Source organism: Dryobates pubescens, chromosome 3, assembly GCF_014839835.1.
Source record: "Dryobates pubescens isolate bDryPub1 chromosome 3, bDryPub1.pri, whole genome shotgun sequence".
NCBI classification, from domain to species: domain Eukaryota; kingdom Metazoa; phylum Chordata; class Aves; order Piciformes; family Picidae; genus Dryobates; species Dryobates pubescens.
The window spans coordinates 24,324,354-24,338,785 of record NC_071614.1 but is presented as its reverse complement, the minus strand read 5'-3'; the positions used below and the strand labels follow the sequence as shown (position 1 = coordinate 24,338,785).

Here is a 14,432-nt window from a genome sequence, read left to right as displayed (position 1 = left end):
TACCCTTTAATCCTGCTACTGAGAAGATTATGGTTTATGTACTGGAAAACCACAGGTTGTACACTTCTGTGGGCCTTGAGTATATGTCTACCCTATGAAGGTGGAAGAAGTTACTCTTGGGGGAGGAGGGGGAGGGAGGGGTGGAAAGACAGTGCGTAACGACTATTTACATTCTGATTTGTTTTGTATCTCTTGCAGCCTGAATGAGAATTTATGGTCCAGCTGTGCAAGCCCACAAAATTACCTTAAGCTTGGGAATTACCCAGCTTTGTTTCTTCTTCTCAATATCTTCCTTTTAACAGGTTTCTAAGATGATTTATTAAAAATATGTTAAGTAACCCATAAAGAACTTCTCTCAAATGCATTTTCAGCATTTTATGATGAAAAATACCCAGCCTGATGTCCTGATCCTCACACTGAAAATGACATGTTTTCCTTTTGATACAGCATTGCTCAGCACCATGAAAGCTGTCAATAAGAGAAAGGGGTTGGACTCTATACAAAGTCTTTCTCTGTCAAGAAAACGTTTTAATTTTAAAAAAAAAATGAGAATTGTGGGTTTTTTCCTTTTAAGGTGCTGGAGTGCTTTAGCATTTCACAGGTTAATATATAGCCTCATGCTTGAAATATGAAGCTGCCCATTAATGACCTGAAATGAATATTTAATTTTCTTTCCATACATGGAAATAGAATAAAAACCCAACTGTAATGAAAATTAGCTGCAAGAATGACATTCACCAGTCATGAAAAATAGCATTTATTAATAAGACCTGGAAAATGTATCACAAGCCACCTGCCACCATTTGGAACACTTCAGGTATTTTACACAACTTTAGTAAAACCAGTAACAGGATGTTTGATCTCTCTGCACCTACATAGAAATATTTAACATTTTAGTGGAGCAGTAAAAAATCCTGATCTTTGAACTCTCACCCTCTCAGTACTGTGAGATGCATTACATTTTACATCCACAGACACATTTATTCCCACCCCTTTCCACTCTAAAATCAGCATTCACAAAGCAGCTACATTTTCTGATGGTGAAGGTCTCAGTCTTACTGCCAAGTGTACACCAGTGGCAACATCTGCTTTTGCAGATCCTGCCCCTCTGTAAGAGTCCAACAATTTAGCAAACCTCCCTCAAATGTAGTCAAAGCAGTCTTCCCACAGTTTTCAAGGCTGTGAGCACCAAGGGTGCCTTGGATTTAACAGTAAGACTCTCTGAGGCCTATCTTTTTCATTTTGGAGAATGTAATGAGAATTAAAGGGAAGCTGTAGGATTGCTTCTGTAACTTTTGGTTGGAAAGGCATTACTTCCAAAAGCAAAATCCCCCATGCATATTTCTCAAGAACATCCTTTTCCTTAATATATTTACTACAAAATGAGTAAAGACTCCAAAGTAAAAATCTAATTGAACTCTATGTTCTAAAGCACACTTAGTACAGACAGGCTAAAAGCTAACAAGGCAGTATCATCAAACATTAAAACCACTGGAGACGAGTCTGCTGCCATGCCTCAAGCTGTACATGTAAACAGGTCACTGTCATACAGATTGCAGTTGGAGATTCTGGATATTGATTCAGGAACTTCTGTTTGAACATAGTTCTTTTGAATTAATGAAACTTTCACCTATACCTTGTAGTCTCTGCTGTTCCCATACCAGTATATTCAGTGAATGAGAGCTCAGGTTGAAAAAGAAGAATTCATAGTTGAGTTTTTACTCTCATCTAAAAAAAAATGGGGTATATTGAAGAAAGTGACCATGGGTATCCTGTATCAGCTGTATAAATTGTACTATTTAAGTGTTGCATGTAAGTGCTACAATCCCAACTGGATTTGTGACTTAGTAAAACACATTTAGAACCGTATTTTGGATCGGGCCTTGACTTAGATTTTCTTCATCCTAAAATACAGAGAGTTAATGTCTAACTAAGTTGCCTGCAAGAAGACCAACATCTGTTGTTGTTTCTTTTAGCCTCACAGCAGAGGCAGAAAGTTAAGCTGATCTGCTGGTGCAAAACTGCTTTTGTGTAATTGAAGAAAATCACCTATGTGTAACCAGAAAGTACTGAAGTGATACGATAATATATGAACATCTAAATACCTTGTTCATTGAGTTTAAAAGTCCAGAGAAAATGTGATGATATCAGTGCAACTTGTCTTTAAATGACCAATAAAAATATGCTGCTTACATTAATAATATCTTATCAGAATTATTTCTAAGAGAAAAGAAACATGACTGTACTAATAAATACTAAGTTTATGAGAGAGGGGGAGAGAGAGAGCTTCATCAACCTTGTTCCATCAAGTTTAATTGCATCAGGGATTTTTTTGATGGTAACTACGGTGTGCTGGTGAGTGTCTTCTAATCATTCTTTTTTAGTTTTCCTGTGGTGCAGGGTTGTGGCTGTGACCCAAACATTGAGAACAAGCATGGTTATGAAGTGGAAGAGAACTAAAAGGAAAAATAAACCAAACCCTTGAGCATAAATCTAAAAGAATCAGCTCCTGTCATTTTCAGAAGACACATTGTGTTGTAAACCTTCTATAGTGTACAAACAGCCTGGTTCCCATTCTGCAACTCTTTTCAGTCAACTAGTTTAAATTACCATGTTCACCAACCCAGAAATTTCCAAGGTAAGTATAGCAGGGAAGAGCATTTACCTGCTACAGATGATATTGGAAAATAATGCACTACACTTTAATTCCTTTGTGACAAAACCAGTAGCTTCACATAAATGCATGTACAAGCTGTGGCTCCAGAGTTTACTTTTAGGTGTATGTCCTTTATAGTTGCATGTGATGTTTATAATAAAAGGATTATTCTCCACTGCCATCTGTTAGGTTTAGACTTCAGGGAGACAGGAAATACTTTTATCTGTCAGATTTTAATGAGGGGAAATCTGACAACGGAGGAAAAAACCCAACAAAAACCAGTTTTTCAGTATCTTGATTAACTTTCAGATAGTTTAGAATCCAAAATAAGCACAGTAGTTCTACCCCTGAGACCACAATTTGAAGCATATATCTAATGTTCCGGTTGGTAACTGGAATGAATGTTCAGAGTATTCTGAAACATACAGAAAACTTGTTTCAGAAACGTGGCATTTGACAGTTTCATGCATGTGTACAAAACCACGATAAACATGCCAAAGTCTGCAGTGCTAGAAGTCCATTGTGAACATCTTCCATTAAAGCAGCACTGCATCAATATTTGTTGCCATCCCTTTCATGTTCCAAACTGTACTGTGCTTTAACCAGAGCCAGTTTTTGACTTTCATGGTGGCTTTTCCCTTTTTTTCCTCCTCTCAATATACCTCTCTCTCTTCTCAACATAAATGTGTAGCTGTGGGTGAACTGGACTCAGTAATTGACCTGGATGAAATCTGTGTGTGCATTATACCAGTTAACCCTGTCAAAGAGAAAGCAGCAAGCAGGAAAAGCCCCTGAAAAGGGGATTAACTTTCCTAGTGAAAGAACTATTTGAACTGCTGTAAAACTAAAGCCTTACTGTGCTGCAGAGGACTACTTTAAAAATATAAAATCAATTCATGTGATGCTTCTGATGAAATACCAGTTTGGACCTAAAACAAGGAACCACCAAATACAGTACAATGTGATTTTGTTCCTGTGTTTACATCCATCAAGTCTTGATGTTGAGCTATTTAGAACCCACTATACTCCTTAATTCTTTCAGTTTTGTCAGGATGGTAAGAAGATTCAAATGTAGATTTGAATGAAGATTTGAAAGTTGAATGTAATGACATTTTATACACACACTCTAAGGATTTCTGTGCCTTAACTTTCCATTCTGCAGGAAGGAAAGCTTTCTGAGATGCAAAAGGTCATCCAGAGGTCAAGGGGAATCTATTGCGGAGATGTGAGGTGTTGCAGATAGACTGAAAGACATTGCTTGGCTTATTATTATTCCCCGCCCTTCCCCGAACTATCTTAGATGATCCAGAATTAGTTTCTCCCAGGGCTTTCAAGAGCCTGAGGTGGCCTGGAGATTGCCTATTTTTTAGGCTGGATGTTAGGAAGTTCTTCATAGAAAGAGTGATTGGCCATTGGAATGGGCTGCCCAGGGAGGTGGAGGAGTCACCATCACTGGAGGTGTTTAGGCAGAGACTGGATGGGGTGCTTGGTGCCATGGTTTAGTTGATTAGATAGTGTTAGATGGTAGGTTGGACTCAATGATCTCAAAGGTCTTTTCCAACCTGGTTAATTCTATTCTATTCTATTCTATTCTATTCTATTCTATTCTATTTAAAAAATAGCATCATAAGGAAATCAGCTTCAAATTATATATTTTTTTGTGAGTTTCTTACCAGCCTACCACTTAATTTTCAGCCTTCCATAAATTTCTGAATGTTGTGATTAAAACCACTCATATAATAAGCTGAACTTTAGTTTTCTACATTATTTTTTAATGCACGAGCTCCACAATAAGGAAACACAACAGTGAAAATCTATCACTCAGTGAAGGGTGGTTGTAGCCACGAAGGGATCGGTCTCTTCTCCCAGGCAACCAGCACCAGAACAAGAGGACACAGTCTCAAGCTGCACCAGGGGAAGTTTAGGCTCAAGGTGAGGAGAAAGTTCTTCACAGAGAGAGTTGTTAGCCATTGGAATGTGCTGCCCAGGGAGCTGGTGGAGTCACTGTTCCTGGAGGTGTTCAAGAGGGGATTGGACGTGGCACTTGGTGCCATGGTCTAGTAGTCATGAGGTCTGTGGTGACAGGTTGGACTTGATGATCTTTGAGGTCTTTTCCAACCTTATTGATTCTATCATTATATGACTTATTGCAGCATTTTGAAGATCTATTTTACTAAATGCATTTATTTATGCATTTAAAGATTTTAAATGCTTTATTCTGCTATGGTCAGAAATATTTTTCTAGTGCTTTTGCCTTCTGGAAAAAAAATAATGTATTTTGGACCTTTTGTCACCATGCGATAAGCATAAGCAGAGGTGGTTTTGTTTCCTTCAGGTATTTGACTTATTTGTAACCCTGTGCTAATTTTTTAGCAGTAACTCCTTCCCTCACTGTGCTACCCCACCAGGTTCATGGTTTATTCTTCTGAGACCAGGTGATTCCTTTTAGAAAACAGCTGAAAACTACCATGGCAGCTGTTACCTCAGCAAAGTGGACAGTCCCATACTTTACTCACCTGTATGATCACGTAGTCATTACAGCTGTAAAGATTCTTGCTGTAAATTGAAGGAATTGTGGTTAGTGGATTACATATGACACATTAATCCCTTCAAAACATTATGAAATACCTATATTTAAATAGAGGATAATCTTGCATGAAAATACACGTTGTATAGACATTGCCACTTCTGTGCATCCTCTCCATAGATAAGCTTTCAAGGCTGAGTGACACTCTATTAAGGGTCTTTTTAATAAAGAGAAAAATCACTGATCTAATTAGAATTTTTAGATCTGTATCTAACTCAGACTGGATGTGGTTTACTGTTTCTCTTTTTATTCAGCCTCCTCCTTCAGCAGTTGAGAGCAAGCTACACCCACAAGTTAGCATGACTTAACCATTGTGAATGTTCACATGCATGCTTGTAGCTTTCTGCAAGTCTGAAGAATTCAGCTTTCCTTCCCACAGCAAATCTAAACATTAATTATTTCACATTTGCAGCAGACTAAAACCAGTCAGAAAGCTTATTGCCATTGTTCAGCCAACATACCACAACTTCTAATTACTGACCTAAAAACATTTGATCACAGGGAAATAGAGCCAGCATCACTGGCTCATAGTAAGAGTATTTTAAACTAGTTTTGTGACTATGACAAAGGCACTTCTGACAAATAGCTGTAGGAGAACTGTTTGTGCAGACCACTAGGTAGTTAACACATGGACTGTAAAAATCACCATTCTTGGTACAGCCTTCATTTCTCCTCTGTTGAGAACTGTATTCACGTGTAGTCATAGGGTTAAAGATATTTAGCGTTAAGTGTGTATTTATTTGTAGATGACTGAGAGAAGTGTTGTCTGAGCGTCTAACTCAAAATCTAGCACCTTTTCATGACAGATTTTATTAAATACTAGCACACTGAAGTATTTTCTTCATAAAGACAGTTATTTCAACTGTATCAGGTTACCTTGACCATATTTGTATGTTTTCTAAGTCAAGAGCGTCACTGCGACTGAGCTGGTGTCAATGATAAAACTTGACCTCCAGAGACTGTGTGGTAACTGAATCTCACAAGTCAGCATTAAGGGAAACTACATTAGGTGAGAATTTTACCTACTACAATTGAGTGAAGACCTAGGCAAAGAGGCATTAGGAGATGACAAGGCTTTAAAAGAAGGAAAACTCAGTGTTTTGCACCAACTTGCTCATGTCCTACTTGCCCAGGTATATGCAGACATACTCCAGGTCAAGACACTCGCTTGTCCAGAATCTTTTGTTTGCCAGAGGCACCAAAGCTGAGCCAGCTTACTGGCTGCACTGGTCAATGTGCACAAATTCTGAAAAGCAGGTAAAAAGAAAAATTCTGCCTCAGCCATTGTGTTATCTGAACGTTTAGCTTATGGCTGTTAGTGTGTAACTTACTAAATATCAGGGGAATAAAAGCTTCTAAGCCTAATACCAATCCTTACTTGCAAGGGCAATCATCTAGGCATGGCATAAATATGTGTAGAGGTCTCCTCTACCCAGTGGCTTTGCAAAATCCCCCTAGAAGGATGACAGTGAATAGTCTTTTTCCTTTAGAATTAAAAAGACATACATTTTCAGTTTTATCACAACTCAAGCATTTCAGCTTCTTACTAAGGAACCATGAAGCAAAAAATTGAAGTTTCCAGAAGCAAGTTACTGATTTCAAAGATACTGCCCAGAAAGAAGCTCAAAGAGCACAACTGTTACTGCTGTTGGCAAATGCTTGATACATGCAAATACAATATGAAGCAAAGAAATAAAAAAGCCGCTCAACCTGCTACATAAGGCTGTTTATGAAAGTTAGCTTAAATGAGACTGATCTAGTCTAAACAGCAAGTTTGATTCAGACCATCTGTTACCATTATGTCTGGCAAACTAGACCCTAAAAGAATGAGGAAACTGACAGGAATGTGTGGAAAATTGGTGGGAAAAACTAATGAACAGAACAGACTATTCACTGTCATCCTTCTAGGGGGATTTTGCAAAGCTACTGGGTAGAGGAGACCTCTACATATATTTATGCCATGCCTAGATGATTGCCCTTGCAAGTAAGGATCGGTGTTAGGCTTAGAAGCTTTTACTCCCATTTGTATCACCTCTTGCACTAGCAACTCCAGTTCATCTCAATTGAGTTTAACTCTTTTCTGATAAAAAGGGCAGAGGCTATCTTAGCCTACTCAGGGCATTACCAGATGGTATTTTATTGCAAAATTCTAGGAGGAAAGGAAAAAAAGATCTTGTGAAGTATTTAGCACTCCCTATTTCAAATACTTTGATGCTCTTTTTCTCTCATATTGAAGGTTTATTAGTGGATATTATGACAGAACACTGAAAGGACAATCTTTTTTTCAACATCTTAAACCTTTGCTTGTTTTAATTGAAAACTTCACCTCAGAACTGGGATTTTTCAGTGAGCCACTAGTGCCAGTGCTGTTTTCCAGCTATTCACAGAAGTGAGAACCAGCTGTATTTGGAAACTGATTGGTTGTTCTGAAAGCTAACCTAATGATATTTTTTTCCCAAGGACAAAAATAAGGAGAGATTTCACTGATAAAAGACTTTCAGAAAAAAAAGTCATTTCATATGAGGACCTGATTTCAAATAATCATGCTGCACTTACCATGGCCAGGTCTATTATCCATTTCTGCAGTGTTAACATGTACAGCCCCCCCCCCCCCCCCAAAATCTTACATTATGTTAAGTTTCATAGCACTGAAAAATCTAGGATACCAAAGCTCTTGAAACTGCCTAAGGAATTAGAGGGGTTTTTTAAACATCTGGAAATAATCTTACTGAAATTCTGTGACAGACTATACAATCTATATAAAACATACTAAGCAGTGGTTGAAACACTAAGTCTTCCTATTTTTCATATGGTCTCTGATTGAACATTGCCTGGAGTTTCTTAAGACCTCGCCCAAAGCACAGACCTGAGATTTCAGCCCAAGTCTGTTTTTAAAAAGAGCCAAACACTGCTGCATTCATTGTAGCAAGTACAATCTGCATGGGTAGGAATCAAAGCAAAAAGAGCATTTCTGCATCTCTAGCAAAGATGCCAACTAAGAATTGGTCTTATTTCTTTATCAGTTGTAGGCCCTCTCCAGCACCACTACATATGGAGCTTACTTCTTGTAGAAATTTTACTGCTACCCCAGAAATCAACAGATGAATGTGGAATGCGTGTTGAGGGGCGGCTGAAAATTATTTACAATGGCAGCACGAAACAAATGAGGACATAGCTGCTATGCAAAGAATCAGCAAACAAGCTACATAAACCAAACTGCCCTGATTCCAAAGGAGACGTGACTGCACAGAACAAAGCTCATTTCATGCTCCCACTGAAATGCAGAATTAGCAGGAGGAGAATGACATCTCAAATAAATAAAAGATCGCTCATCAGAGAAGGGAGAAAAGAGGTCCAAATCCACTCCTAGACAGCTCCCTTGGGCACCATGCCTATGGAAATGTTTATTACAGGTTTTATCTCTCAAAGTTGATTCATGTTCAAAACACTCCAAGCTCTAAAAATGAGGATTTTATTAAGAGTTTGGGGTATTTATAATGTTTCTCTCCCAAGCGGAATTGCTGGAAAAAGGATGAGCATACACTACAACTCCATGTATTAGATGTCTATCCTCCATCTGACATTGTCTTTTCCTAAAACTTGTAAGAATTCCATTATATTTGAGATGTTCATTCCCTCTTCCAGATGGGAATTGGTCAGTGGATTCACACCACTGCAGTGGAGTACTGTACCTACGTGCAGAGCCTTGGAGTGCTGAACAAGCGCCGGTTTATTTCCCAAAACATGGCTTAAAAAAATTGCCTCGTGCAATGACGATGGGATGTTCCAGGTACGTCTGCAGAGGGTAACCATAATAGATCTGGTACCTCAGAAACACAAGGAAGCTGAACAGACACAAAACAGTGGGACTGTATGAAAAGACAGGACAGCTCCTTCGCAACGTAACTGTTTTGGTTCTGCCAAAAGGCTCCAGATAAATGTAACTGTGAAACTGATCAAACAAATATGAAGACAAAGTGCAAGCCTGATGATTCTGTCATCTATTTCTGTTACCCTCAAACAGAGTAAGAGATAGAGTGCTGCCCACACTTCTTGGCAACATCTGTCACAAGTGTGTAAGGTATAACTTATAAATTACAACTGATGAGAAAGAAAAAAAGGCTTCCAGGCTTAGAAGACACCGTCTCTTTGTAATTGCCTTGAGAGCTCTGCCATAAGTTATTTCTTCATTTATGTTTGCAGTTCAGGTTCATTAAGCAAGTTTTGCAGGAGCAGACAACATCTTCCAGGTGACCTAGACTACACTGTTACAAAACTGTCCTGTGTAACTGCAATGGTCAGACTCTGAATCTGTTAGGTACACCAAACAATGGCAATTGCCTTTCCTACCATTCCACAATACAGTATCTAATGGGAAATGAACTTTTATCAAGTTTTCTTTACTTCCTTCAATTTTTATGAAAGTCCATAGGATTTGACAGGAACTTCAAGGCTACAAAGAAAATAGAAAGGACTCTTAGGGCAGAGTTTTAAGGAAGGAAAAATTGATGGGTTTCCAGCATAGAAAGATGGCAGATTTAGAGGACTAAAAAGAATAATACATGAACCCTGCAACAAAAACCTCAGAGATACACACATGAATGTGCCACATATAAGTATCATTTCTTGAAGTGCTTGCTGGTTTAAGAGATGCTCCATATAACACAGCATATTTTCTTTTGAAACATTTACTTGGACTGTTTATTTATTTACAAGACTATTTATCCTGCAGCATCTGAAGATTTTGAGTCCAGCAGGAGGGAACTTTGGGACTACTGGAGTCTGTGTACAGTGGCCTGGCAGAGGAGTGACACATAAGCCTGGTGGTCATAGCAAGGAGTCTAATTTGACCCTACAAGAAATAAGACATTAAAGAAGTCTTGGGTGACAGGTTGGACTTGATGATCCTTGAGGTCTTTTCCAACCTTATTGATTCTGTATTTGAATTCTAAATACTGCAGAAGTCTGTTTCTTACAAGACAGACATTTTTCTAGAGGAACACTGGCGTTCTGGCTAATTCACAGATTCCATTTAAAGCCAGCTGTCTTCTTTAGTGCACTAACTACCCTTTGCCTAGGTCTTAGCCACATGATAAAACCTTAGATCTGGGCCCTTGCCAGTACTGTCTTTGATTATTGCTGGTTGCTGCTCCTTTGTTCAGAGTGGATTTGTACATCAGACAGCTCATGACAAAAACTGGGTACAGAGCAGATTAACTATCAGTGAAGGAAAGTCTGCTGTATCTGCTCCACAGTAGTGTTGGTAGACATATGGCTGTCTCAGAAAAATCAGTGTACAGTCAGAGTTGACAGAAGGATTTACTGGATCTGTTTAAACTTCTGGAGAACTTAACTGGGAATAGGTCAAAAGTCAGTTTATATGCAGGGAATTCTGATACATTGTGACACAGGGATGTTTATAACATTTTAGAGCATTCATATCCCTGTGTTAAGGAAGTCAGTTGTGATCTGAGCTACAGGCTGCATGCAGGCTGTTCCACAAACAATCTGTATTTCAGTCCTTTTGGGGGACTGAAGTTACAGTATTTCAAAGTCAACATGTTTGAAGTCCTGAGGTGTTTTGGTTGCATTTACTAGTTCATTTGCCACTTGAGTGGAGTGCCTCCTGCTTTTGGAAGCACATGTTGATATAGGAAGGTGAGTTGAACAAAAGGCTGTTGTATTAAGCTAAGTAAATGATGTGTAGTTCAGGCTTCTGCTGTCATTTGCTGGTGATTCCACTCCACAGAAGCTGGGAGTTTAAAGACTCCCTGGGCACTCCTGGCATTGAGCTAAACTGACCTGTGCAGCTTCTACTGTGACCTGTTTAGGCATGTCCTGAGTAAAGGAAGTTACTGGAAGAACACCTGCAGCATATGGATGTCACTGTATGTGACTCAGAAGAGGAGAGCTTACCTAAGCAAGCCAGGGGATAGATATTCAGCCTGTCCTCCAATAGCGTGATCTGCTTAGTGCAGAGTTGAGTTCCACTTAAAAATCAGTATAAGCCATTTCCTTGCATCAGTGATCACAAATTTTACAGAATCCCTGTTTTGCAACCAGTTATCTGGATCTACTACCTGCAGCAGTAAGTCGAACAGTAGAGGTAGAAGGGTAAACAAGCTTACAGCAATGAAGTTGAGCTGACCTGAAACTGCCTCAAAGTTAGAGATTTTAATGCCACACTGTACAGATGTGCAGGACTTGGCTTACTTTCAGCCTTCAGAGACAAAACACACACAAATATGTAGGTTTGATGAATTTCATTTATTTAAAAGGTTTAGAGGTTGTCACATTAACCCCCAGACAGCAACTAAGCACCAAAGAGTTGCTCACTTACTCTTCTCCTTTCTCCCTGATGGGATGGGGAGAAGAATCAAAACTCATGGATTAAGATATGAATAAAGTAAAATATTATAATAGTAAGAGAATAAAAATGAAGATAAAGAGTGAAATAAACCCTAAGACAGACAAGTGGTGCACAGTGCAGCTGCTCACCATCCACAGACTAACGCTCAGCCAGTCCCTGACCAACACTGAGTGATACATGATTTGTGCTGAGCTCTTCACTGTTCTTACTTGGTTGTAATGATTCTCTTAAGTACAAAAGCTTAAAACATCCTCTAGATTCACATTAAGATATCAACACTAGAAGAGAATATTTCTCTCAAATGTGAATAAAAAAGTCACATTTACAAGTGAAAATGCTTAATATGCACTCAAACTTGTTACTAAGATAGTGACAGTACCCCTTGGAATGACCTCTTCCACACAGCAGCATTCCCCGTTCACCTTCAATGCAGTGAAGCCATACAGAGCTGGCACAGCAAAAAGGCTGCTGCATATAATTTAATAACTGCATACTGCAAAACAAACAACGGAAAGTTAAACAGACCTTATGTTTAGCATGCTGAAATTGTGACCATTCCTGTTCTTCATGCCGCACCAACTTGGCGCTCTGTCTCTCACACTTCTACACCCAGGGCTTGGTATAATGTGCTCTTTTTCTACATGGATGTCTTTCATCTTCTGTAAACGCCAGGGTTTAGGTGTGTATTTTAATCTCAAATAGCTGAAAATTACAACAGGAATGCGACTTTGGAAAGCCAGACAAGATTAACTTCTCCCGTACTAGTTTAAACGTGCCCTGAAGTAAGCAAATAGAACAGCGATTCTCAATCCGCGGCTGCAGAAACTGCCTCTTTCCCCACTCCGCCGCACAAGTCGCCTCCAGCGCAGCCTCCCAGCTGCATTCCAGCAGCCAGTCCCGGCCGCCCCACACTCGAAACGGCTCACGCTTCCCGCACCTTCCCAGAAGGTGGGGATAAGCAAAGAAAGAGGGGAGGTTCCTCCCTGCCTCTCTCCCCGTGTCTCCTCCGCACACCGTAAACGAGAGGCCCAGGGACAGATCCTGCCACTCCATCCACGGTGGGCCGGACAGCGACGGCACTGAGCTCCCAGCGGAGAGGGAGACACTGGCGGGTGACGAAAGGGCACACCGTTTGACTGGCACACTCAGGGGCACGGGGGTGGGGGTTGTGTGTGTGTGGTGTCAAGCCGCCTCCTCAGCCGCTCAGCGGTGCCCTCGCTCAAAGGCTCGCTTCCCATTCCCACCCCAACACTCGCCCGGTAACGGACGGAGCAACCCCGTTCACATCCACCCGGTGACTAGCCCCCACTAAAACTTCACCGCTCAGAAACTGCGTACCTAACCGACATCCCTTATAGCGGCTCCGGCGTGCCCAGGGCGCCTGCGCGGCGTGGCGGGCGGTGCTGTGGCCGCCGGTCCCGCGCGATGCTCCGATGGCAATGTGCCGGCGGGGCAACGCCCGCTGGTCTCCGGTGCGGAAACTACATTTCCCAGAGGGCTCTGTGCGGGGGAGACCTCCGCCTGGCCACGCCCACGCGTCCCCCCATCTCAGAGAGGGAGGTTTCGGGGTGTTCCGTTCGTGTCCTGTGCTCAGCTGACGTCTTTTCCCCAGCCACATTTGGCTGATGCCTCAGTTAAGTGGCTTCTATAACAAATGCCTTGTTGCACTGCAGCCCTTGCTCTCCTGTTAGGAATGTTTACGACGCGTTGATAGAAAGCTGAAATAAATTCAAGTGAAGATGGGATGGGAATATGGAACTAAAATTGGAACCCAGAATATAACTTCCAAACCTAGGCCAACAATACAGGTGGAAAGGTGTCACTATGCTAGGAACATTTCAAGGACATTCTTAAGGTACCCAAGCGCTCCCTGACACATGGTTACACTTCCTAGAGGGCTCCAGCTCCATTTCAGACAAACATGAGCATCTGTTCTACTGCAGGTGCTCTGCTACTTTTGGGCAGCCCTGACAGATGCACAGAAGCAGAGCCCTTCCTATGGTATGGCAGCTGGGAGTACATGTGGCTGCTACATTTTCCTGCAGTCTGTTCCCCAGGACTCACAATCAGGCAGTTTCAGATGGGGCTGGCTGAGGTGTCACAGGGAAGAAGTTGCAAGGTGCACTTCATGCTTTATAAATGCTATGTCCCAGCAAGAGATGTATTTTAAGACAAGAAGCCAGAAGGTGACTTTGAGTCAGTCCCTGAACAATCATCAAATAGGCCTTAGTCTGCATCACACACTGGAGCATGGGGGTAAATAGATGTGCCGTTACTGAGCAGTGTAGTTAAACAGCAGCAACAGAAGAGACAGATTATGAATAATGGAGGGAATTAAACTGTGATGAAGGTCCAAGAAAATTAAGCTATGCTGAATCACTTGTACTGTATTTTAGGGTGTTGACCTGAAGTTGTTCTGAGTGTGACTGTAATCTGAGAGGTTGGGATTCATGGGGAGACCAGTATGGGGAATACTGAGAGGGCACCTGCTATAAATGACCTGATCAGAAAGAGGAAGCAGGTGAAGCCTTAAATACCCAGGAAAAAAATGCTCACAGCTGTGGGCCTAAGTTTCTTTGGGAATGTAACATTGCTCTGACATCTGGAGGAGCTACCTGGTGGGTTTAAGCAGTCCAACCAATTTCTGTTACTCAGAAACAAGGAGGAGTTAGTAGGCAATGTGTAAGATACGGGCAGCCTTGGCAGCAGCAACTATAGGACCTTGGAAATGAGAAGTAAGGAAAATAAACAGAGATTCAGAGCTTCAGAAGAACAGAATTTAGCTTGTTTGGGAAAATAAAGGATAACTGTGATTCTAG

General features: G+C 40.8%; 1 protein-coding gene across 1 annotated transcript; it reads right to left on the bottom strand.

Moving 5' to 3' along the window:
* Positions 1 to 2,370: 2,370 nt before the first annotated feature.
* SLC66A3 (solute carrier family 66 member 3) lies at positions 2,371 to 12,666 on the bottom strand. Its single transcript, XM_054180166.1, is given in 6 exon segments — positions 2,371 to 2,456; positions 6,369 to 6,489; positions 7,800 to 7,865; positions 8,502 to 8,551; positions 9,006 to 9,088; positions 12,365 to 12,666. Coding segments are annotated over 6 exon segments (708 nt in total).
* Positions 12,667 to 14,432: the final 1,766 nt, after the last annotated feature.